This window comes from Mya arenaria, chromosome 3 (assembly GCF_026914265.1).
Source record: "Mya arenaria isolate MELC-2E11 chromosome 3, ASM2691426v1".
In the NCBI taxonomy this organism is placed as follows: domain Eukaryota; kingdom Metazoa; phylum Mollusca; class Bivalvia; order Myida; family Myidae; genus Mya; species Mya arenaria.
Window position 1 is genome coordinate 83443774 of NC_069124.1, and position 25517 is coordinate 83469290.

At 35.4% G+C, this 25517-nt stretch overlaps 1 protein-coding gene across 2 annotated transcripts in view; it reads left to right on the top strand.

Annotated features, from left to right (window-relative positions):
- The window catches only part of LOC128226997 (probable DNA double-strand break repair Rad50 ATPase), a 31400-nt gene extending 6149 nt beyond the window's left edge, over positions 1–25251 (top strand). The window contains exons 4-14 of one of the 2 annotated variants that reach the window (XM_052937151.1): positions 1760–1803; positions 9128–9163; positions 10142–10177; positions 13939–14019; positions 14602–14685; positions 17022–17105; positions 19202–19507; positions 22313–22520; positions 22838–22921; positions 23881–23979; positions 24456–25251. In XM_052937151.1, coding sequence (XP_052793111.1) covers positions 1760–1803; positions 9128–9163; positions 10142–10177; positions 13939–14019; positions 14602–14685; positions 17022–17105; positions 19202–19507; positions 22313–22520; positions 22838–22921; positions 23881–23979; positions 24456–24749 — 1356 coding nt within the window. In that variant the 3' untranslated portion in view covers positions 24750–25251. The remainder of the gene's footprint in view (positions 1–1759; positions 1804–9127; positions 9164–10141; positions 10178–13938; positions 14020–14601; positions 14686–17021; positions 17106–19201; positions 19508–22312; positions 22521–22837; positions 22922–23880; positions 23980–24455) is intronic. The other variant, XM_052937152.1, reaches the window with a different exon arrangement.
- Positions 25252–25517: the final 266 nt, after the last annotated feature.

The window sequence follows — 25517 nt, forward strand, 5'->3', positions numbered from 1 at the left end:
AAACTTGACATGGAAGTTGGACCTGACCAACAGATGACCCTTATTGCTTTTAGTAGTCATCGGGTCAAAGGTCAAGGTCACAGTGACCTTGAATGCAAAAATGTTGTTTTAAGTGATAACTCGAAAATGCCTGCACCCATGGCCCTAAAACTTAACTTGGGGTTGCATCTGACCTGAAGATGACCCCTTATGATTTTAGGGGTCATCAGGTTAAAGGTCAAGGTCACAGTGACCTTGAACGAATAAAGATTGTCTGTGTGAAAACTTGACAATGCCTGCACCCATGGCCCTCAAACTTGACATTTAGACTTTTGGTGACCAGCTGATGACTCCTATGGATTTTTAGGTCATAGGGCTAAAGGTCATGGTCATTACACACTCTATCCTCACACTTTAAATGGTCATAATCTTAAAACTGCCTCAACAGCATCCAATGTCAGGGACAAATCAGCTGTCATTTTGGTCCATCCATATTTCATTCAATTGTCCATATAATCCTGACAACATGGCGCTCTGGGGGGGCATAATGTTTGACAAACATCTCTTGTTATATTCATATTTCAAGTTCATTTAACACAATTAATAGTGTTTACCTAAAACAACGTGTTACTGTCGTTTTTATGCCCCCGAAGGTGGGCATATTAAAATCGAACCGTCCGTCCGTCCGTGTGTCCGGCTCAATAACTCGTGTCCGGGCTGTAACTTTCCCTTGTATGGACAGATTTTAAAATGACTTGCCACATGTGTTCGGCATACCAAGACAAAGTGTCACGTGCAAGAACCGTGTCCCTACCTCATAGGTCAAGGTCACACTTAGGTGTTTATTCACAATGGAATGCTGTATATAAGGACATAGAGTATAGATTGTTCTGTCCGGGCTGTTACTTTCCCTTGTATGGACAGATTTTAAAATTACTTGCCACATGTGTTCAGCATACCAAGACAACGTGTGGCGTGCAAGAACCGTGTCCCTACCTCTAAGGTCAAGGTCACACTTAGTTGTTTATTCCCAATTGAGTGCTGCATATAAGGACATAGAGTATAGGTTGACGTGTCCAGGCTGTAACTTTCTCTTGTATGGACAGATTTTAAAATAACTTGCCACATGTGTTCGGCATACCAAGGCGACGTGTCGGGTGCAAAACCCGTGTCCCTACCTCTTAGGTCAAGGTCACACTTAATGTTTATTCACAATGGAATGCTGCATATAAGGACATAGAGTATAGGTTGTCGTGTCCGGGCTGTTACTTTCCCTTGTATGGACAGATTTTAAAATAACTTGCCACATATGTTCGGCATACCAAGACAGCGTGTCGTGTGCAAGAACCGTGTCCCTACCTCTAAGGTCAAGGTCACACTTAGGTGTTTATTCACAATGGAATGCTGCATATAAGGACATAGAGTATAGGTTGTCGTGTCCGGGCGGTTACTTTCCCTTGTATGGACAGATAATAAAATAACTTGCCACATGTGTTTGACATACCAAGACGACGTGTCACGTGCAAGACCCATGTCCCTACCTCTAAGGTGAAAGATACACTAAGTGTTTATTCACAATGGAATGCTGAATATAAGGACATAAGAATGTAGGTTGTCAAGTATGGGTGGTATTTTTTATGTTCAGAGGCAATTTAAAATAACTTGCCATATGTATTTGTTTGATCTTTAACTTTTCATGTACTGACCTTGTTCATAGGTCAATGTCACATTCGGGGGCATTCGTCACATACTGTGACAGCTCTTGTTTTTATCATTTTAGGCTAAGAAATTGTCTATTCCGTTGACTGATGGTGGCACAAAAAGGTATTTTGTTATGCTCATTTGTTTAGGCTTTCGCCCGTCTGTTTTAGAGAGAAAGTAAATGGTGTTCTGTCATAGCCTTCGTGTCCTCAACATGGATAAGGTTTTATAGGGCAAAATAAGTATTACGACGTAACAAAACAACCTTAAGATCAATACAAACTAACTAAGCGTAGTCTTGAAAATGAGTCTGCAAAATGTTACAATTATAGAATTTACAAAACTGATTATAAGTTGGAAAAAAATTTAAAGACCTGTTTCAGACATGTGTATCCAGAATCTCATAAATTTCAGACTGTAATTCTTATTTGCATGTTAAAAAGGGACGCTGGCATGGCATTTTATGAAATGATGAAACATGTAGTATGAGTCCCTGTGTATGAGTGGATTAGGTATTGTTTTATGTTTTGTTTTTATCCTGACTGAACAGATGAACATCATCATCATGTGGGTTCGCTCCCACTACTGTCTACAGCCAGGTTATTTTCATACTTTAATTTGTAGTTTTTCTTCAATTTCGGTATCGAGGAGTAAAATGATTATACTATAAGATAATCAAGTGATTTCAGAGACATTACTGGGAAAATTATTGTTGGTTCCAAAACATGAGCGAGTCTCTTTCATGGCTCTTGAATAGCAGTTTCTGAATATTAAGAACTTCCAATTGACATTACTTTAACATTTTGAAAATGGTATTTAATTTGGAGGAATATGCACTTAACCATATGCATATTTTATAGTTATATAGAAATATTTATTTAATCTCTCACAGATTGAACATTTAGACAGCTTTTTAAGCTCGACTATTCGAAGAATAAGGAGAGCTATCCTAGTAACCCGAGCGTCGGCGTCGGTGTCGGCGTAACCACTTATGTTTTTGTAAGAGTTTGTGTACCACTTCAAATATTGACATATGGCTTTGAAACTTCGCACACTTGTTCAACATCATGCCCCTACTCTGTACACAGAAGAAGGTAACTCTATCAGGCATTTTGACAAAATTATGCCCCTTTTACTTAGAATTTACGTTAAAGTTTGCGTACCACCTCAAATATTTTCAAAGTCAATTGACATCTGGCTTTGAAACTTTGCACACTTGTTCATCATCATGCCCCCAACCTGTACACAGGAGGTGATAACTCTATTAAGCATTTTGGCAAAATTATGCCCCTTTTCAACTTAGAATTTACATTAAAGTTTGCGTACCACCTCAAATATTTTTGATTCAATTTATGTAGATATCTCTTATGTATTGCATTGAAATCTAATCTAACAGTGATCCATGCATGTTTCGCCAAAACTTTTCAATCCATACACCGAAAAGCAGCGGAATAGTCGAGCGCGCTGTCTCTGTGACAGGTCTTGTTATTTTTTGTCTTGAACGAGAAAATCCATGGACACCAGTTATATAAGACTGCTGACAAAACATTAGATTGCAGAATTTTATAATTAAGTTCAAAAATTGATGTTTTATGCATTTGTCTTGAACCGTTTGTAACTGTTTAAGCCATAAAACATTTATTTTAACGGAAATATGATAAACTACGATCTGATTTTTAGCTCGACTATTCGGAGAATATGGAGAGCTATACTACTCATCCAAGCGTCGGCGTCGGCGTCACCCCTTGGTTAAGGTTTTGCGTGCAAGCACACATTGGTTAATATCTCAGCAACTACATGAGGTATTGCATTGAGACTTTATACAATGGTACTCAACCATCCAACCTACTTAATAAACCAAGTTTGAAAACTTTACTTTGCATTTAATGCCAATAATAGGCCTTTATTATTTGACTTAGAAATTCTGGTTAAGGTTTTGCGTGCAAGCACACATAGGTTAATATCTCAGCAACTACTTGAGGTATTGCATTGAGACTTGATACAATGGTACTCAACCATCCAACCTACTTAATTAACCAAGTTAGATAACTCTAGTTTGCATTTAATTCAAATAATAGGCCTTTATTATTCAACTTAGAAATTCTGGTAAAGGTTTTGCGTGCAAGCACACATAGGTTAATATCTCAGCAACTACTTGAGTTATTGCATTGAGACTTAATACATAGGTACTCAACCATCCAACCTACTTAATTAACCAAGTTAGATAACTCTACTTTGCATTTAATGCCAATAATAGGCCTTTATTATTCGACTTAGAAATTCTGGTTAAGGTTTTGCGTGCAAGCACACATAGGTTAATATCTCAGCAACTACTTGAGTTATTGCATTGAGACTTAATACATTGGTACTCAACCATCCAACCTACTTAATTAACCAAGTTAGATAACTCTACTTTGCATTTAATTCAAATAATAGGCCTTTATTATTCGACTTAGAAATTCTGGTAAAGGTTTTGCGTGCAAGCACACATAGGTTAATATCTCTGCAACTACTTGTGGTATTGCATTGAGACTTGATACATGGTACTCAACCATCCAACCCAATTAATTAACCAAGTTAGATAATCTACTTTGCATTTAATGCAAATAATTGCCGTTTATTATTCGACTTAGAAATTCTGGTTAAGGTTTTGTGTGCTAGCACACATTATTTTAATATCAAAGCAACTACTTGATGTATTGCATTGAGACTCAATACAATGGTACTCAACCATCCAACCTACTTAATTAACCATGTAAGATAACTCTAGTTTATATTTTGAATAACCAAGATATATAACTGTAATTTGCAAATAATTGCCCTTTATTATTAGACTTAAAAAATCTGGTCGAAATTTTCCATGTAACCACATTTATGTTACTATCTCAGCACATCATGAATTGCATTGAAATCTAATCTAACAGTGATCCATGCATGTTTTTGCCAAAACTTCTCAATCCTTACACTGAAAAGCGGCGGAATAGTCGAGTGCGCTGTCTCTGTGACAGCTCTTGTTTTGTCAGCAATCTTTTATCATTGGTTTGCAGATATTTACGCAAAAATTTGCTCTTTCATAAACAAAATAAATTTTTTTTGTAAAAATGGTATATCTGTGAGAGTGCAGCTTTAAATGTTTCACTCATTTTGTTTTGTTTGTTCAATTTTTACAAACATGGATATGCAATTATTATCCCCCGCCTTGAAAAGGCGAGGGGATATAGTAATGGTAGGCGCGATTCTGTGCCTGTGTGTGTGCGTGCGTGTGTGCTTGCGTCCGTCCGTCGATCCGTCCCACATTCATTTCTTTGCATCTCCTTTTACATTTCTCATGCAATTTCTACCAAACTTTCACAGATTGATGATCATAAAGTGAAGCAACGCTTATTGTCGGGCTTTTAGGATTTGACCATTTTTGAAAGAGTTATAGCCCTTTGTTTATTTTACATTTAAAATTGGTTTCTTCGCAACTCCTCTTACGTTTTTCATGCAATTTCTACCAAACTATCACAGATTGATGATCATAATGTGAAGCAGCGCATATTGTCAAGCTTTCCTGATTTGACCATTTTTGAAAGAGTTATTGCTCTTGCTTATCTTACATTTAAAATTGGTTTCTTCGCAACTCCTCTTACGTTTTTCATGCGATTTCTACCAAACTTTCACAGATTGATGATCATAAAGTGAAGCAGCGCATATTGTTGGGCTTTCCTGATTTGACTATTTTTGAAAGAGTTATTGCCCTTTGCTTATTAACCAGGTTTTCACATAGTGAAACCTGGTTATTAGAATGGCAAACGTCGTTGTTCGGGTGGGCGGGCGGCCGGGCGGCCGGGCGGCGTCAAACTCACCTATGAAACTGAATAACTTTAGTCAGGGTTGACATATCTTGACCAAACTTGGTCTATAGACAGAGTTTATGGGTACCATTCATGGGATTGCATTTGGGGTCCCTAGGGTCAAGGTCAAGGTCACTGTTACTAAAAATAGAAAAGCGGTTGAAACTGAATAACTTTAGTTAGGGATGACATATCTTGACTAAACTTTGTCTATAGGAAGAGTTTATGGAGACCTTTTATGGGATTGAGTTTGGGTTCCCTAGGGTCAAGGTCAAGGTCAAGGTCACTGTTACTAAAAATAGAAAAACGGTTGAAACTGAATTACTTTAGTAAGGGTTGACATATCTTGACTAAACTTGGTCTATAGGAAGAGTTTATAGATACCTTTCATGGGATTGCGTTTGGGGTCCCTAGGTTCAAGGTCAAGGTGACTGTTACTAAAAATAGAAAAACTGAATTACTTTAGTAAGGGTTGACATATCTTGACCAAACTTGGTCTATAGAAAGAGTTTATGGGTACCTTTCATGGGATTGCGAATGGGGTCCCTAGGTTCAAGGTCGAGGTCACTGTTACTAAAAATAGAAAAATGGTTGAAACTGAATAACTTTAGTTAGGGATGACATATCTTGAATAAACTTGGTGTACAGGAAGAGTTTATAGATACCTTTCATGGGATTGCGTTTGGGGTTCCTAGGGTCAAGGTCAAGGTTGCTGTTACAGAAAATAGAAAAACAGTTGAAACTGAATAACGTTAGTTAGGGTTGACATATCTTGACCAAACTTTGTCTATAGGAAGAGTTTATGGAGACCTTTTATGGGATTGCGTTTGGGGTCCCTAGGGTCAAGGTCAAGGTCACTGTTACTCAAAATAGAAAAACGGTTGAAACTGAATTACTTTAGTTAGGGTTGACATATCTTGACTAAATTTGGTCTATAGGAAGAGTTTATAGATACCTTTCATGGGATTGCGTTTGGGGTCCCTAGGTTCAAGGTCAAGGTGACTGTTACTAAAAATAGAAAAACAGTTGAAACTGAATAACTTTAGTAAGGGTTGACATATCTTGACCAAACTTGGTCTATAGAAAGAGTTTATGGGTACCTTTCATGGGATTGCGATTGGGGTCCCTAGGTTCAAGGTCAAGGTCACTCTTACTAAAAATAGAAAAATGGTTGAAACTGAATAACTTTAGTTAGGGATGACATATCTTGAATAAACTTGGTGTACATGAAGAGTTTATAGATACCTTTCATGGGATTGCGTTTGGGGTCCCTAGGGTCAAGGTCAAGGTTGCTGTTACAGAAAATAGAAAAACAGTTGAAACTGAATAACGTTAGTTAGGGTTGACATATCTTGACCAAACTTTGTCTATAGGAAGAGATTATGGATACCTTTCATGGGATTGCATTTGGGTTCCCTAGGGTCAAGGTCACTGTTACTAAAAATAGAAAAATGTTTCAAACTGAATATCTTTAGTTAGCGTTGACATATCTTGACCAAACTTTGTCTATAGGAAGAGTTTATGGATACCTTTCATGGGATTGCATTTGGGGTCCCTAGTGTCAAGGTCACTGTTACTTAAAATAGAAAAATGTTTCAAACTTAATATCTTTAGTTAGCTTTGACATATCTTGACCAAATTTGGTCTATAGGAAGAGTTTATGGATACTTTTATGGGATTGCGTTTTTGGGTCCCTAGATTCAAGGTAAGGTCACTGTTACTAAAAATAGAAAAACAGTTGAAACTGAATAATTTTAATCAGGGTCTACATATCTTGACCAAACCAGGTATAAAGGAAGAGTTTATGGATACCTTTCATGGGATTGCCTTTGGGGTCCCTATATTCAAGGTCAAGGTCACTGTTTCTAAAAATAGAATAATGGTTGAAACTGAATATCTTAAGTTAGGGTTGACATATCCTGACACAACTTGGTATAAAGGAAGAGTTTATGGATACCTTTCAATGGATTGCATTTGGGGTCCCTAGGGTCAAGGTCATTGTTACTAAAAATAGAAAAACAGACACAGGCTGAAGTTCTTCTGTCAATCATTAAAAACCTAGTTTCGTTGCATTGTGGCGTTTCTTGTTTTACATTTAAAATTGGTTTCTTCGCAACTCTTCTTACGTTTTTCATGCGATTTCTACCAAACTTTTACAGATTGATGATCATAAAGTGAAGCAGCGCATATTGTCGTACTTTCCCGATTCGACCATTTTTGAAAGAGTTATTGCCCTTTGCTTATTTTACATTTAAAATTGGTTTCTTCGCAACTCCTCTTACGTTTTTCATACGATTTCTACCAATCTTTCACAGATTGATGATCATAAAGTGAAGCAGCGCATATTGTTGGGCTTTCCTGACTTGATCATTTTTGAAAGAGTTATTGCCCTTTGCTTATTTTACATTTAAAATTGGTTTATTCGCAACTCCTCTTACGTTTTTCATGCGATTTCTACCAACTTTCACAGATTGATAATCATAAAGTGTAGCAGCGCATATTGTCTTGCTTTCGCGATTCGGCCATTTTGGAAAGAGTTATTGCCCTTTTTTACATTTAAAATTGGTTTCTTCACAACTCCTCGTACATTTTTCATGCAATTTCTACCAAACTTTCACAGATTGATAACTATATAGTGACACAGCGCATATTGTCGGGCTTTCGCGATTTGACCATTTTTGAAAGAGTTATTGCCCTTTCTTTATTTTACATTTAAAATTGGTTTATTCGCAACTCCTCTTACGTTTTTCATGCGATTTCTACCAAACATTCACAGATTGATAATCATAAAGTATAGCAGCGCACATTGTCTTGCTTTTGCGATTCGGCCATTTTGGAAAGAGTTATTGCCCTTTTTTACATTTAAAATTGGTTTCTTCACAACTCCTCTTACATTTTTCATGCAATTTCTACCAAACGTTCACAGATTGATAACTATATAGTGACACAGCGCATATTGTCGGGCTTTCGCGATACGACCATTTTTAAAAGAGTTATTGCCCTTTCTTTATTTTACATTTAAAATTGGTTTCTTCGCGACTCCTTACATTTATGACTATATAGTGACACAGTGCATATTGTCAGGCGTTTGCAATTTGACCTTTTTTGAAAGAGTTATCGCCCTTTCTTAATTTTACGCATTTCTTATGTTCCTGAGAAACTACCCTTATCATTGATTGGCTTTCGTTACAAAAAATGTCCCCATGAGGCGGGGGATATAGCTGTCTGACACCGCTCTTGTTAATGTTTTAAATGTACCCACTATAATAAATAATACAGTTTTGGAGCCGCTATACCGTTCACGCCACATATTGTTCCATTATGGTACTTGCGTATAGCGTCTATATAATTTTGAATCATAGTAAACTAATTATTTTACAGGATCAGGATATTTTACAGCAACTTTTCACATTTCCTGAACATTTATGTAATGATAATTGTTTTACCGATTTTTGTATAAATAAATTGATCGATTTTCTTTCATCATGAATCGTTGTAAACCAAGAAATGTTCATACTGTCTTTTTCCAAGACTTTGTTGTTTTCAATGTTAGCATCATACACTATCATTATCATTTAAGTTAGAAGTGCTATCGAAGTCCTTTATTTCAGACAGGACATGAGCAAAACATTGGGAGCATACCCATCGTAAGTATTTGAATAATATCCCTATCGTTATACGTTAACTTGTGTGCGATCTATTGCGATTAAGTGTTTTGCGCATGTGCAATTGTATTAGCGTTGTTGTTTTTCCGGTATTATTGTTTTGTTGTTCGAACGAAAATAAGTGCCAAGGATGTGTTTTATGTCAAATGGAGTGCAATATTCAATGGATTATATTATGTGATCTCACAAACAGTTCGTAATTTTGAATGATTTTATATCTTTTGGTATTAAAGTGTCAGCATATTTGAAATCTTCGTTCAAAAAATATTCCAATCAAGCTGTATGTGCAAAACTAAACTAATTTAAACGGACACAGAAGCAATTTCAGCATCTTTTCTTCTCGAAGATGTAACTCTCGGTATTGAAATGTGGAATACCTTTTTGGATTCTAGTTTACCATTTGATATTGTACTAAATTATTTTGATCCCGAAACGGCCGGGTCTTGCAGCCTTTAATCAATTTGTTTAAGAAAGTTAACTTAGTGAATATTAACTAGATAGCTAAGTAATTGTCGCGAAAACAATTCGCGAACGCTATCAGGTTATCTTACGGCAGTAATATGTCACCATACATTAAAACAAAATCAATACCATATTCATCTATAAAACCTTTATTTCAAAAACCTTTCTCTGGACTGTTTCATCATTTATATTCAGCCGCGAGCATGCAATTTGTGACCAATTCCTCGTCTCCTAGCATCAGCGATGTTGAATTACTCATGTGTCTTATGGTTTCGATGTCAATTTAATAATGTCAAAATGCTTTAAATTTCCTATAAATTTGCTAAAAAATAAATGTTTCTTATTTCTGTCTAGTCGGAAATAATCGATTGATAATGAATCTTAACAAACAAAGAAATGTTCATGTTGACCTTTTCCAAAGCTTTGTCGTTTTCAATCTTAGCATCATACACTAAATATATCATAAAAGTCAGCAGTATTATCGGTCTTGTATTTCAGAAAGGACATGAACCCAACTCTGGGAGAAAAGCAATCGTAAGTATTTGGCTTAAACTTGTATTAGTCTGCAATGCCCGTTTTTCACATCTGTATCGTGAATTCGGTGTTTGTCAAATTGGCGTTGTGTAATTTTGCTGTATGATGAGATATAGAAACTCATATAAACTAAATGATTTATACATTATTTAATAATAAAATTATATTTAACATTTTTTAATCTCTTTGCATAAGCGTTTTAAATTTACCATTATACCTATGTGTACATAATTATGTACATCTTTTTTCAGGAAGAAAATAACGATATTGATTGATTGATTTTTACGTCATGTTCATAATTGTACAATTGTAAAATACTTAGTGTTTATAAACCTGGTTTTCCGAAGGGAATGCTAGGTTATTAGATGGGGTATGTCGTTAGGCGGATGAGCGTGCGGATTGGTGTGCAGGCGGGCGGTTTACATGGCGTCAACAATTCTTGACAATAATGTCATGGTCATGATCCAACGGTCCTGACTGGTCAATTTAACTCGGTCCGATTACACTGAAATTGGTCCGGTCCCTCTGACCGTCATCAAATGTCAAACTTTGATAGCATGTTTTTTCAATAGTGAGCTTTTCCTGTCACCCAACACCCGTAATAGGTCCGTCCTTCCGTCATCCGTCAACAATTGCTTTAAACAACTTCTGTACATAAACCTCACGGGAATTTACTTGGATGGTGCAATTTCAAAATTATTGAAGAAATAGATTCAATGCAGAACTCTGGTTGCCATGCTAACCGAAAAGGCAAAATAATTATTGACAAAAACTATGAGGCCCAGAGTTCGGATATTTGGTGTGTTGTATAGTCTAGTGATACTCTACCAAGTATGTTCTAATTATGCCCCTGCTGTGAAAACTGGACCCGAAATGGGAATCACAAGTGTTCTATAAACTTATAAAAGAAAACACGTCGAAAACCTTTTTGTCTGAAACCCTAGGCCAAGACCCTTAATGTTTTGTATGTATCATCATACAGAGGTCCTCCATTAATTTGTTCAAATTATGAGTATGGGGATAAAACTGGCCAAACCTTGGGTTCATATGTTTCCTATTTACCTCTATTAGGGTGTCTTTGAAATCTGCTTTTCTCAAACCACATGGCCCAAAACATTGATATGTGTTATGTAATGCCATATGATGGCCTTCTTCCAAGTTTGTTCAAATTATGCTTTAGGGTCAAAGCTTGTCCCATCCTTTTGACCTACTTTTTATGCCCCCACAAAGTGGCGGCATATAGGGTTGCCCTTGTCCGTACGTACGTACGTACGTACGTCCCGAAGATTGTTTCCGATCTAATTCTTGAAAACCGTTTGTCCAATCCTCACCAAACTTTAAACACATGTTTGTGACCATAATATCTTGATCAAGTTCGATAGTCATGGAAATCGCTTTAGTCATTTAGGAGTTACGGCCCTTTTTTGCCAAAAATTCCCGAAGATTGTTTCCGATCTAATTCTTGAAAACCGTTTGTCCAATCCTCACCAAACTTTAAACACATGTTTGTGACCATAATATCTTGATCAAGTTCGATAGTCATGGAAATCGCTTTAGTCATTTAGGAGTTACGGCCCTTTTTTGCCAAAAATACTTCAAAAATATATGTTTCCAATCTAATTCTTGAAAAGTATGTGTCCAATCCTCACCAAACTTTACATACATGATTGTGACCATAATATCTTGATCAAGTTCGATAGCCATGGAAATCGCTTTTGTCATTTAGGAGTTACGGCCCTTTATTTGCAAAAAAAGACTTGAAAAATACGTCCCGAAGATTGTTTCCGATCTAATTCTTGAAAACTGTTTGTCCAATCCTCACCAAACTTTTAACACATGTTTGTGACCATAATATCTTGATCAAGTTCGATAGCCATGGAAATCGCTTTAATCATTTAGGAGTTAGGGCCCTCAGATTATCCTGAATAATCATTATGGCTTATTTTCTGTGACAAAAAATCGAAGTGGGGGCATCCGTGTCCTATGGACACATTTCTAGTTTATTTATGAAGCTCCAGCAATGACATTTGGGCAATGTGTACAGTTTTGAAAACATGTATCAGTGTTGTGCTTTTGCTGACCTAGTCTTTGACACTTTGACCTTCTTATTTTCAGCAATGAAATTTGGCTCATGTGTACAGTTTTGAAAACAAATGTCAATGTTGAGCTTGGATGACCTCGACTGTGACCTTTTGTTATACTTTTTTATATTTTTAATGCTACAGAAGTATAATTTGGACAATGTGTACAGTTTTGAAAACAAATATCAATGTTGTGCTTGAATGACCTTGACTGTTGCCTTTTTACCTACTTTCTTAATTTTGAAGGTACAGCAATGGAATTTTGACCATGTGTAGTACAGTTTTGAAAACAAAAATCTATGTTGTGCTTGGATGACCTCAACCACCACAACATTTGACAATAATCGATCATAGTTTAATCCGTAGTTGCATTGCCATGATTAAATAAACTCTCATAAAAACAAAAATTTAAAACTTTCACTCAGGCGATAAAGGGCCGTCATGGCCCTATTGTTGCAAAGACGCACTTTTTTAGGTATGCGTAAATGTACCACCCTTGCGGGTTTTTTCGTTGTATTGTTTTTGTTTTCAAATGGAAATTGGGTGTAAAGAATGTGCTATACGTAAAAATGAATGACAACATCAATTTATGTTTATCAGCTGAACGCACAATCAGTTCATAATGTCGAATGAAATTCAATTCTATTGGAATTATATGTGTCAGCGTGTTTTGAACTCATAATACTTCATTCTAAAATAGATAACAATCAGGCTTTGAGTGCAAATCCAAATACATGGACAAAGTAGCATTTTAAGCATCATTTCGTGAGTATTTTTTTAATCTTGAAGATGTAACTCTCGGTATTAAAATCTTGATTACTTAAAATGGTTCTTTCTTTTTGAAACCTTAAGAAATAATTTTTAGAAGTGAGTTGTCTGACTGAGTTTTAAGATGATGTGAAGTGTTTAAGACACATGTCTCTAGATCATGGGTCAAAAGCACACTCTTAAAGGGTCATTTATCAACATTCTTTGTAATTTGACTGTAACTTATCCGTGAATTAAGATTTTTTTATATATTTTTATTTATCAATTGAAGCCGGTGTATCACAAGATATCGGTAGGTCGCAGGTCAAGTTCAACAAAAGGTTCATGGGTCAAAATTCCCGATATTTAAGCTTGTCCGGGCTGTAGGTTGACCATGCATAGGGGTATTATTAAATTACTTAACACAAATGTACAACATGAAACGCCTGTGTATCATGTGAAGGACTCATGTCAGTAGAGTTAAGGTCAATATCATATCTGAGAATCTTTGGTCTAAATGCCTGGTATTTTGACTTGTCCTGGCTTAAACATGACCCTGCGTTTCGGAATTCACAAACAACAAGGCACAAATGTTCACAATGAGTAGCTTGTGTGTCACCCGAACAAACTCACTAAAACAAAATCAGTTCGATATTCAAAAAACACTTTCATATTTAATTTAACAACCTTTCCCTCTGAACTGTTTTCATCATTTGTATTCAGCTGCGGGCTTGAGATGAATTATTGTCGTTTCACCGACAATACTCAAGCATATATCTAGCATATGTAGCCTATTTTGCCTATATCTTCTGCTTGAGTGTATTGAAAACCTGGTTTTTGTCGCATTTCGACGTGTCTAGTGTCAAAAAAAAATGTAATTCCAGTTATAATATTACATGAACAGGGACCTATTTTTTGTTTGTATTTCTTCAGTGTAAAAAGATCGCCCGGTCAGCAGCGTCATGTCAATACCATAAATGTAACGGGATCTGCTGATAACAAAGATTTTCCGGAGTAAGAGAAACACATTTTGAAATAATCAAGATTTGTGACCTATTCTTCCCAACCTTGCATCAGCGTTGGCTTATTACAAATGTGTGCCATGGGTTCGATGTCATTTGAATAATGTCAAAATGGGTTAAATTACTTATACATGATAAAGATCGATATGTTCACTTTCAGGCAACTTTTTACTAATAAACAATTCCCAAAAGCCAGTTTTCAAAATGGACACAGGCATATTATTTATCATAATTTTATTATGCTTCCCAGTTATAAATAGACATTTATAAGAGGAATGAAAGAGGTATTTTTTTCTTTTCTTAAAAAAAAATCAAAAATAAATTTATTATAATTATTTTTTAAATTTTAGCTCGTGATATACAACCTTTTGGTGACCTTATCGAAATATATCGTGATCTTACGCTGAAACAAACAATTATCTTCTATGATATGAGTATATGATACTCATATTAATTTGTTTATTGTATGAGTGATATGCCCGCAGTTTGATGCGTCATTGTTTGTGGCATAAAGCGCAGATAGTTCCTTATGCACTAGTCATAACGTTGTTATAGTTCATACGCTATATTTCAGAGGGAAGGCAACACCGCCAGTAGATGGAAAACGACTGAAGGAGCTGAAGGAAAAAGATGGTGAAATTCAAAAACTTCATGATGAGTATGATCTAAACTTTTCAATGGTTCATATTTATACCCCCCAAAACAAAGTTTGGGGGGGGGGGTATACTGGAATCGGGTTGTCCGTCTGTCTGTCCGTCCGTTTTTTTTTTGTCCGGGATTCATCTTTGTCGTTATTGAACAAATCTTTTTCAAACTTTCAAATATTAATGACCATGATGTAAACCTGTGCCTCCGTGGATTTGGTCAGAGTCGCATGATCCTGAGTGGAGTTGTGGCCCCTTAATGAGTTAAATTGGGCAAAATTAGCTTTGTTCAGGATTCTTCTTTGAAGCTATTGAGCAAATCTTTTTCAAACTTTCAAATATTAATGGCCATGATGTAAACCTTTGCCTCCATGAATTTGGTGGGAGTCACATGATCCTGAGTGGAGTTGTGGCCCCTTAATGAGTTAAATTGGGTAAAATTAGTTTTGTTCGTCCTACTCCTTCGTCATTTTTGAATGAATCTTTTTCAAACTTTTAGCCATGGTGAGAACATTTGCCCCTGTGATTGTGGTTGGAATCACATGATCATGTCTCCAATTATGGCCCCTGAATAAGTTAAAATAGGCAAAAATTATACAGCTTTGTCTAGCCTAATCCTTGGTCATTTTTTCTCATTTTTTCTATAAATCTTTTTCAAACTTTCAGATGTCAATGACCATGATATGAACTGTTGAATATGTGATTTGGTGCACCTGTATTAATCAGAATGTTTGCATGGCCTTAAAAAGACCTTTAATTGATTTTGTCCTTAAAAAGACCATCAAAAGTCCTGAAGTTAGGTGCATACAGGCCTTAAATTTGTTACAATATTCGCTTTGGTGGCCTACTCCTTTGTCATTTTTCTATATATTTTTCTCAAACTTTCAGCTATCCATGACCATGATGTGAACCTTTGTATATGTGATTTTGTGCACCTGTATTATTTCCTTGGTACTCATGTGTGGGGGGGAGGTGGTGGGGGTGGGTAAACAGAAATTGGGTTGGCAGACTGTCAAATTCACCCGTCCACCTTCATTTTGGAATATCCTGTCAGGAGTCATGACCCCTTTATGGTGAAAATGAGAGAAACAGGTTTGTTATCTCCCCTGAGGTGGGTGGGAGTGGGGTAATATTCGCTTTGGTGGCCTACTCCTTTGTCATTTTTCATCATGACCCCTTTATGGTGAAAATGAGAGAAACAGGTTTGTTATCTCCCCTGAGGTGGGTGGGAGTGGGGTAATATTCGCTTTGGTGGCCTACTCCTTTGTCATTTTTCAATATATTTTTCTCAAACTTTCAGATATCCATGACCATTATGTGAACCTTTGTATATGTGATTTTTTACACCTGTATTATTTCCTTGGTACTCATGTGTGGGGGGGGGGGGGGGGGGGGGGGGGTAAACAGAAATTGGGTTGGCAGACTGCCAAATTCACCCGTCCACCTTCATTTTGGAATATCCTGCCAGGAGTCATGACCCCTTTATGGTGAAAATGAGAGAAACAACAAACTTTCAGATATCCATGGATATCCATGACCATTATGTGAACCTTTGTATATGTGATTTTTTACACCTGTATTATTTCCTTGGTACTCATGTGTGGGGGGGTGGGGGTGGGTAAACAGAAATTGGGTTGGCAGACTGCCAAATTCACCCGTCCACCTTCATTTTGGAATATCACAGGGAAGGGTTGGGGGGTATTCGTTAGCCTTTGGCTTACAGTTCTAGTTTTTACCTGGAAAACAAAGGGTTTATCGGAAGTAACGTTTTAGGCCCTGAACGTGTGTTATGTTCGTTTAATCACAACTTGTATTAGTGTTCAGGTTAATTGCATCGAGTTTAAATAGCTTTGCCAATTATTCATATGTAATTTTAGGACTACTTTTTAAACTCATATTTAGGTATACCCAACCCACACTAGAATCTTTCAAATTATTTTCACTTTCAGGCAATTTTTTACTAATCAACATTTCCCAAAAGCCAGTTTACAAAATGGACACAGGCATATTATTTATCAAATGCTTCCCAGTTATAAATAGAGATTTATAAGTGGAATGAAAGTGGTATTTTTTTCTCAAACAAATCAAAAATCAATTTGGTATTAGTATTTTTTTTTTAATTTTAGCTCGTGAGAAACAGCTTTTTGGTGACTATATCGAAATATATCGCGATCCTACACTGAAACAAACAATTATCTTCTATGATATGAGTATATGATACTCATATTAATATGTTTATTGTATGAGTGATATGCCCGCAGTTTGATGCGTCATTGGTTGTGTCATAAAGCGCAGACAGTTCCTTATGCATTAGTCATAACGTTGTTATAGTTCATACGCTATATTCCAGAGGGAAGGTAACTCCGCCAGTAGATGGAAAACGACTGAAGGAGCTGAAGGAAAAAGATCGTGAAATTCAACAACTTCATGATGAGTATGATCTAAATATTCCAGTGGTTCATTGTTTTTTACCCGCAATACAAAGGGTGTATCGAAAGTAACGTTTTAGGCCGTGAACGTGTGCGTGTTCATTTAATCACAACTTATATTATTGCACAAGTTAATTGCATTGATATTAAATAGCTTTGCTAATTATTCATATGTAATTTTAAGACTATTTTTTAAACTCATATATAGGTATAACCCAACCCACACTAGAATCTTTCAAATTAGTTTACGTTTGTAAGTCGTAAAAACTAGAAGCTGGGCTTAGTTTTCAAAACTTAATGTTTATGTTTAAACTTATGGATACTGAGCTTGTTTCTGTAGCTTTTCACATAAATATTCATTGTACATTGAAAATGTCACAGAATTTTCAGGTATTTTACAGAGCAGCAAATGGCGCTCAGAACAAGTATTGCAATTTACAAGTTAAAATTATTAACTCTTACACCTGGGCACTTCACTTGGTATTTTTTTAATTAAATAGCATTTTATTTTTATAGATATAATTAAGTACGCATTTTAACTTTGATTTTACTTTTCGAATATTTGGGTCCAGTAAGGTGATGGAATGTAACTTTACTCCATATTTTTTTTCGTCGACTGGTTAACATCAGGCTTACTTATTTCGGCGTCGTCGTTGTCGGCTTCACACTTTCATTTCCGATCACTATTTTTTGAATAACTTGTTCTAGAGTTTTCAAACTCGTTATGTTCATTTTCGTATAAAGAAAATGACCCCTATTGGTTTAGGGGTCAGAAGGTGTCATGATAAGAAAATGACCCCTATTGGTTTAGGGGTCAGAAGGTGTCATGATAAGAAAATGACCCCTATTGGTTTAGGGGTCAGAAGGTGTCATGGTGCCCTTTACTAAAAAAATGATATCGGGAGGCGACAGGCTACATACCGATTTGCGGAATTCTATTTGCATGTATAAAATGCAACACCATTAAACTGTTTTATGCTTCTTCTGTTTGAAAAGTTAGAAATATTTTAAATAAAGTTCATCAGCATTAGGTATACATGAACAGATGCTATTTTTAAATATTTGGCCATCATTTGTTATGAAATTACACTTTAAATTATTGTGCGTCTTTTTTCATTGTACATTATTTAGGTGTCCATTTTACTCTTAACAGTCAACTCTTTAAAACTAAAACTCGAAAAATGGGCAATGGTCTCTGCTACGTACTACTGTCACAAAATATTGTGCCCCAAGGAGCTCCAAAAGTATTGCACCTACATACATGAAACTTCATAGCAGTGTTCGCACCGATAAATATGGATCTTCACTGAAATGTTAGTCAGCATGTGAAATTGTGCACTCGCAATTTGTGTGACATTTAACTCGGCCCAGCAAGAGTTATGGCCTTGAACAGAGTTATGGCCTTGATCTTAGTAAGAAATGATAAGAAATATAAATAGCTCCGCATGTAGCTCCAACACTATTGCAACTACACACATTTAACGTCATAGGAATGTTGTTCAGCATGGAAAAATTGTGCACCTGCATTTTTTGTGACATCACGTCATACAATAGTTATAGCACTTATATAGTTATAAAACGGTCTGAAAAGTTTAGGCGAATATAATAAATATCAATTTTATAATGCACGTGCTAATGTTGTTAATCACATAACACAACATATTTTTTGAAATTTGCAAAAACTTTATTATTTGGTATCAATTCTAATGTAATGAATTGACCTACATCAATCAAATTAATCGTATTTCTATCGTCATCAGGGGCATTATAAGGGCAATAACATTACAAATGAAATAACCCTCGTAGAATGTGTATGTGCTACTCATATAGAAAATTGTCATGGAGGTTGATTGCATATAATGTTAACCCTCGAAGCGTTAATGTCTATCTCGGCTAACGCCTCGGATGACATTTACGTTCTTGGGTAAACATTATATGCAATCACCATCCATGGCATCTGACGTTTATATAATGACATTGAACGTTTCCATACTTAGACATCATTACGTCCCATGTCAATGTTCTCAAAATTGTTTAGCTCTGTACTATACAAAATACACGTTAATTATCGTTGAGTATAGGTTGCATGTTTAATTTTCAGATATAGAAATCTAACATTATTGATGGAAGAAAGAAATGGGTTTTGGAGCCAGCAGGAGGAAAAAATGGAGAAGCTTTCGGAAAAAAATAGTGATTTAGAAAAACACATTAAGAGTCTTGAAGAAGAGAAAAAACACTTAGAAGATCGTCTAGGTAAGGAACATGCACAAAGTGTGCATCTCGATGGATTCTGTAGGGATTTAGAAAAAGAACTGAAAAGGCAGTACAAAGAAAAAGAACAGATTAATAAAGATCACCAGAGACAGCTAAATGAGATACGGGAAGAAAGAGATGAACTTAAAAGCAGGTATGAACAATTGCAACCATCATGGATTTCTTAGACGATGAAAATAGTTCTAATAATGCACTTTTGACACAAGATTACATAGGGTATATTTTAATCTTTGTTTTGGTGTCAGATAAAAATGTATTTCACCCAGTGAGTGCCAATAGTTATATATCACGCCACTGGACGGAAATTTTACTTTTGGTGTTCACGAGGTGAAATATATATTGCAATCTTGAACTAAAACAAACATTTTTTCTTCTTTTTATTTCATTCCGTTAACTCACTTAAAATAACAATTCATTGATACTTAATTGGACAATCGCGCCAAACATTGTCATTAGTTTGTTGTCCCATCACTGCATTTCAGTTTGAGTGAGCGTTTCTAGAGAGAAACAGTGAAGTAATATTTCGGTAGTCTGAATTCTGTACTTTACTAATACTGCATATAAAGTGAGTTCATTTCATTTTTTTGGTTTGAAACAGTGAGTTTTTCAGAATATACTCCATTTATACTTATTTTTCAAAAACTGCTTAAAAGCATGACATTAACTCACTTTATATGCGTATTTGAGTTTTTTCTTGCTATCCTTTGACATAAAATAAACACCCTAATATGTAATAAATAACGTCTCGTTTTTATGCCCCCGAACTAATGACCAGCAGTTAAACCCTACTGATATCGAGGTCAGTAGTCAAAGGTCAATGGATGGTGACCTCGAGCTTAAAATCCGTTTCCGGTCAATAACTGAAAAATGCAGGCATGTTAGTAATGACCAGCAGTGGTACCCTATCAATTTTGAGGTCAGTTGGTCAATGTCGTGTTGACCTTTTTCATTTGTTTTTCGTTTAAATTTGGTGTACATTTAATTACTGAGTATTTTTTCTATTTCTTTCAATGTATCCGTTATTGGATTGGTTTTATTCATTCAATTCGGAAGTAATTGTTATTATGTATAATACTCGCCAATTCTTGGGTATGGTCAATGTGAGCCAAAATATTAATTGATTGGCCAATATTTATACAAGTACTACTATGAACCAATGAAAAAATTTAAATGTGCAATCGGGCCAAAACATAACTTATCGACAACTTATTCAAGTTGTATACAATCGGCTCTGGTATTTACTCATGTATACATAGTATACTATTACCGCTTTTCATTTCTTTAAATCTTAACTTTACATAGACTAAACAGTGATCAGTCTTAAAGTAGGGAAATATATGGCTTACTTTACAAATGTATTGCATGTAATGTTTAACTGAAAAATAATCTAATCTGCTATAAATGCTGAGTTAAGTATTTTAATGTCAAGTATATTGTTTTCGAAAACACATTGGGCGGGCGAGTGTTCGTGGGTGCGTTGAAGTTCTTATTTCGTGTCATAAATACAACTATTTTCCTCCGATTTTTATAAAACTTGGTCAGCATATTTGCAGCATGATATTTAAGCTCAGTATGAATATGGGTCAAAGCCTAGGTTAGACCAGTGTGACTATGGGTCAGCAACATTTCCGTTTTCCTATATAAACATACGTCCTTCTGCAAAATCAAACCGGCTGATTAAGGGGCTAGACACCAGATTGTCAAAAACTCTTTATTTTTCTTGCAATTGTTTCATCTGGTTTCTAATCCCTTTAACCCGTTGTTCTTGTCTCAAGTGCTAATAATATAAGTTTAAAATATCCTCCAATAATAACATTTTTATAATTATTTTAGCTTCAAAACTAAAGGTTGTCCCTTTTCCGTCCGTCAATGTGTATAATTATTATATCTTTGTTATCCTTATATTTTATCTATTTTAATTTCATCTATATTTTTGTATTTTTACAACACAACGGAGTCAGAATAATTCAACCTCGCTTCGTTATCCGTCAAATTGCCTCTAAAGTAACAATCTCCACCCCGTTCATCTTGACATTGTTGACGATTCTTTTTGAAACTTGTGTTTCTGTAATAGACAAAAAGAATACTTTTCTTCCTTAAGTCATTGAAATATTTGATATAATGAGCAAAGGGTTCTATCTATATGGTTGCCTATTTTTCTATGTTCGTCCTAAAGCAATTAATAGTATACATATTCATTTTCTTGTTGAAGTTGTCTTTATTCAAGCCAATGCTACCCATTTGCTTTAATTTTATTTAATTAAAAGACACTATAGCATCAAAATGACATGGTTTGAAATAGATCAGCCCAATTTGTTTTATTTTTTTCGAAAATATACATATTTTTATTATATAAAACACAAAAACGAAAAGGGGTTCCATATCAAACTCTGGGTTTCTCCTAACTCATTCATTTAACATATAGGGTTGGGAATTATTATATATACGAGATAGTGACTGAGTTCCCTTTGTATTAAAAAAACAATTCACTATCCTCTAAAACATGATTTTCTTTAACTGCAAAAACAAAACAAAAAGTTTACGCATACTCTTGATACACACATTGGACTGGTACTTTAGATTTGTTTCATTTCTTATCATATTCAACGATAGTTTAAGAAGAGTTATGCTTAAATGATAAGTCGCTTTAAAAATAATATTAACAGATTCACTTAGTTTATCTCCATATCAGTCAAAAGTAAAACCCTTAACGCAAGTCTAGTTATATGCCTAAAGATATAAAAATGAAACATCTTAAAAGGTTACGTCTTCAATCTGTAATGTGATTTGAAGTCTCTATTATACAGTTGATGATTTTAATGATTAGGCAAATTTTGGAGTGAACCAAAAGTGGTTCTCTATTCGGCACCATTTTGTTGTTTGTTTTAGTCAGATTTTTTCCCCCTGAAAACTAGAAATATTCACACCCTTTTTTCAGATTCAGCAAGCTGGCCGGTGACAAATTGCATGATAATAATGCCGACATTGCTGACCTGAGCGACCCCAACAGAGCCATGAAATTGTCAGAGAAATTTGGTCAGCTCTACGATGACCAATGGACAGATGCTTTTGAGGAGATGATGAAAAACAAAAACATAAAAGGAACTCAGAAGGAGGCGACGGTTTTCTTGATTGAGATGCTACAAGTAAGTATTAGAAAGTGTGAGGCCTTGAGAAAGAATGTGTTCTCTATTTTTCGAAATATATACATTATATATCCAACCATTTTACTGCATGACTTTTCCACTCTTTAATCATAAATATACCAAAGGAAAAATCATGTACTATGTTGTTGATGATGCTTAATTGGTGTTAAATTAACTTTGATAAAGTCTTTGTTATCGGAGTTCTAGTTAAGTCACGTTTCCTGGCATTCACTGAATTTGCGTATCTCTCCATCACTGTTTCACCGTCTGTCAACGTACCGCATTCTAATATTGATTGTCTTACTGTACTTTTTCAGAAAGCATTCGACTTTTGTGAAACCACTGCTAATAATCACTTTGAACGGCTGAAAGAAGTTGTTCTCAGTCCGTTTGGGAAATCGGTATGACCTTTTAATATGTTTTTGATACTCACTTGTTTCCCTTTTATTATATGATACACAGAACATAAAGGCTTTAAACAACGGAAAATGGCTGTTTTTATGTGCACTCATGAAGTCGTTTACACTTCGTTACATTTTTTTTTGTTAAGGTCCTTGTGTTGATGCAGATAATTTTGATACAGTTCGCATACGAATTTTGCGAAGCATGGTAGTCAGTTGTTTTAAACAAAATACGTAAACAGTGCACGGCAGGGTGAGGTCATGCTATCTCCAAAATTAAACAGCCAGACTCGACGCTTCAATTTGAAACTTAACCACGCCGGTAGTTTATGCTTAACCTCGATCAGTTTTGCAAACAGTAGTATTTTACTTTGTGAATGTATGAATATATATTCCATGTTGATGTTTACCAGTTTTTCTAGCCGAATTTTTCAACGCAATTATACGGGTAATAGAAAGCCGATGGGGTTTAATAGTTTTTATCCAATTGCTATGAACATACGTTAAAATACGTGTCTGTCATATCTGGAACACTAATGGAAATTGGTCACCTTAGGTCAAAACTAAGTCATTAGGTCAAATCTTCGATATAAATAATCAACAAGTACATTCACTTACTATTCTATAAAGCCAAATGCATAATTCCATTCTTTCACAAGTTATCTTCTACCCTATCGTCATGACTTTTGGTCAGAATATTTCAATCCAAGACAAAGTTCTGCTCCAAACAATACTATAAATGGAAGTAAAAGACATGTTTTAATTACTGCCCCCTAACTATGCATCCTATTGGAAAAAACGGTACTGTCAAGCTTTAATGCGGCGTTCCGCATTCCGATAAACATTTAAACATATATATCTAATACAGTACACGTTTTTACAATGTTGTTTATTTCAATAATAATAAAAGTAAATACATGTATATATTGGTAATTGGAATTGTGTTGATATACTCAAAGGACACTAAAGCCAGAGTGAAATCCAGAGAAGAACGAATGCTTAAAGACGCCCGAAGACAGATCGCAGCTTACGATAGCGTTATTGATGAAATCAAAAAGGTAAGAGAAAATGGTAAGATACCCCTGTCAGCTCTAGTCAGCTGGTGCAAACTTTAGAAGTGTGTGGAACTTTAAAGGTTTGAAAGGTGACCAGTCTTCGAATGGAAAGTCACCAAGAAAACTACTTCAAAACAATAAATGAATCGCTTGAATTGTAATACAAGACTAACACCGCCAATGATTGTACGTTTTATTCAGTTTGTGATAAAACTTGCTTTACATATGCGTATTGTCATTGTGAATACGTAGAACGGATATGTCTCCAGTACGTGTGTCTTACAATTAAAGGACAGCGCACAACAATACGCATAAAATAAGTATAACACTTATATTGCGGTCTACATGAATAAACAATAGTCTTTTTGGCAAACAATTGTAATATTTTATCACCCAAAAGCGGTCGCCTACATATACTCGTCTTTTTGCCAATATGAGATGAGTAAAACATACATTTTGAAGTATGTTTAATTTTACAGGGCTTCATTTCGACTCTGACCGACCCTAAAATCAAGGAGCACGTCCGAATCACCAAGCCGTTCCTGGAGCTCAGTGTGGAGATATGCTGGATGATGGTGCTTCATGAACCACCGCTGTACATGGACATGAGTGTCAGAATCGGCGAACCATTCGACACTAACAAATACACATCCAACACAGCCTCCGGAAAGACTGTGGAATTTCTAGTTTGGCCTCCATTGTTCAACGGTAAAGGAGGAGGTCTACTTTCTAAAGGAGTCGTGTCGACGCAGAAGATAATCGGCAGGAAATAAGAACATATTTAGAGTTTACAAGGAACGTTTGCCTTTAAAAAGAACGACATAGTTTTAAAATACGCGTTTAGATAAACTCATTTATGTGATGTTGATTTTCTTTACTTTATGGTATTGATGAAGCATCCTTACACGTGAGGTATGTGGTATTGTAACAGTGGATCATTTTAGTACTATTTGTTATCATATTTGAAACGTTCCGTAGAGTGAATGATTGTTTTTGTTTATTTACTATTCTTGATTTTTTAAAGCATTGTTATATTTTTGACAGAACCATAACGCCTTAGATGACATGAGCAAGCACATAACTACTACATTCTCGAACCAGTCGAGAGAATCGTGGTTATCTTTCCACCATGCTTGCCCAATTCCCATGCATAACCTTTGTATATGAACGTAAACAATGTTATATTGGACTGTTTCTTTTTCTCTGTTGTTTCCTTGATCATATAATGTGTAAATGGATCTTCATGCAATAAAATATGATTAAATTAAAGTTTCACCATCGTTTGCTGTCAACCAATGCATTGGTTTTTTCGAAAATCGTTTGACGAATGTGTTATTGACCTTGTATGTCATGGTAGTATGGTATTGACATTTATAAGATTGTATATGACTATTACACAACATGGGCTCCCTATATGTATGGATCATTGAATGCTGTCATTTGGCGCTATGTTTATCTTAGTTATGTAGGAAAAAAATAGTAAAAAAGAGTAAGACTAATGTTTAATAAATTAAATATATGTATGATATGTAAACGACTTT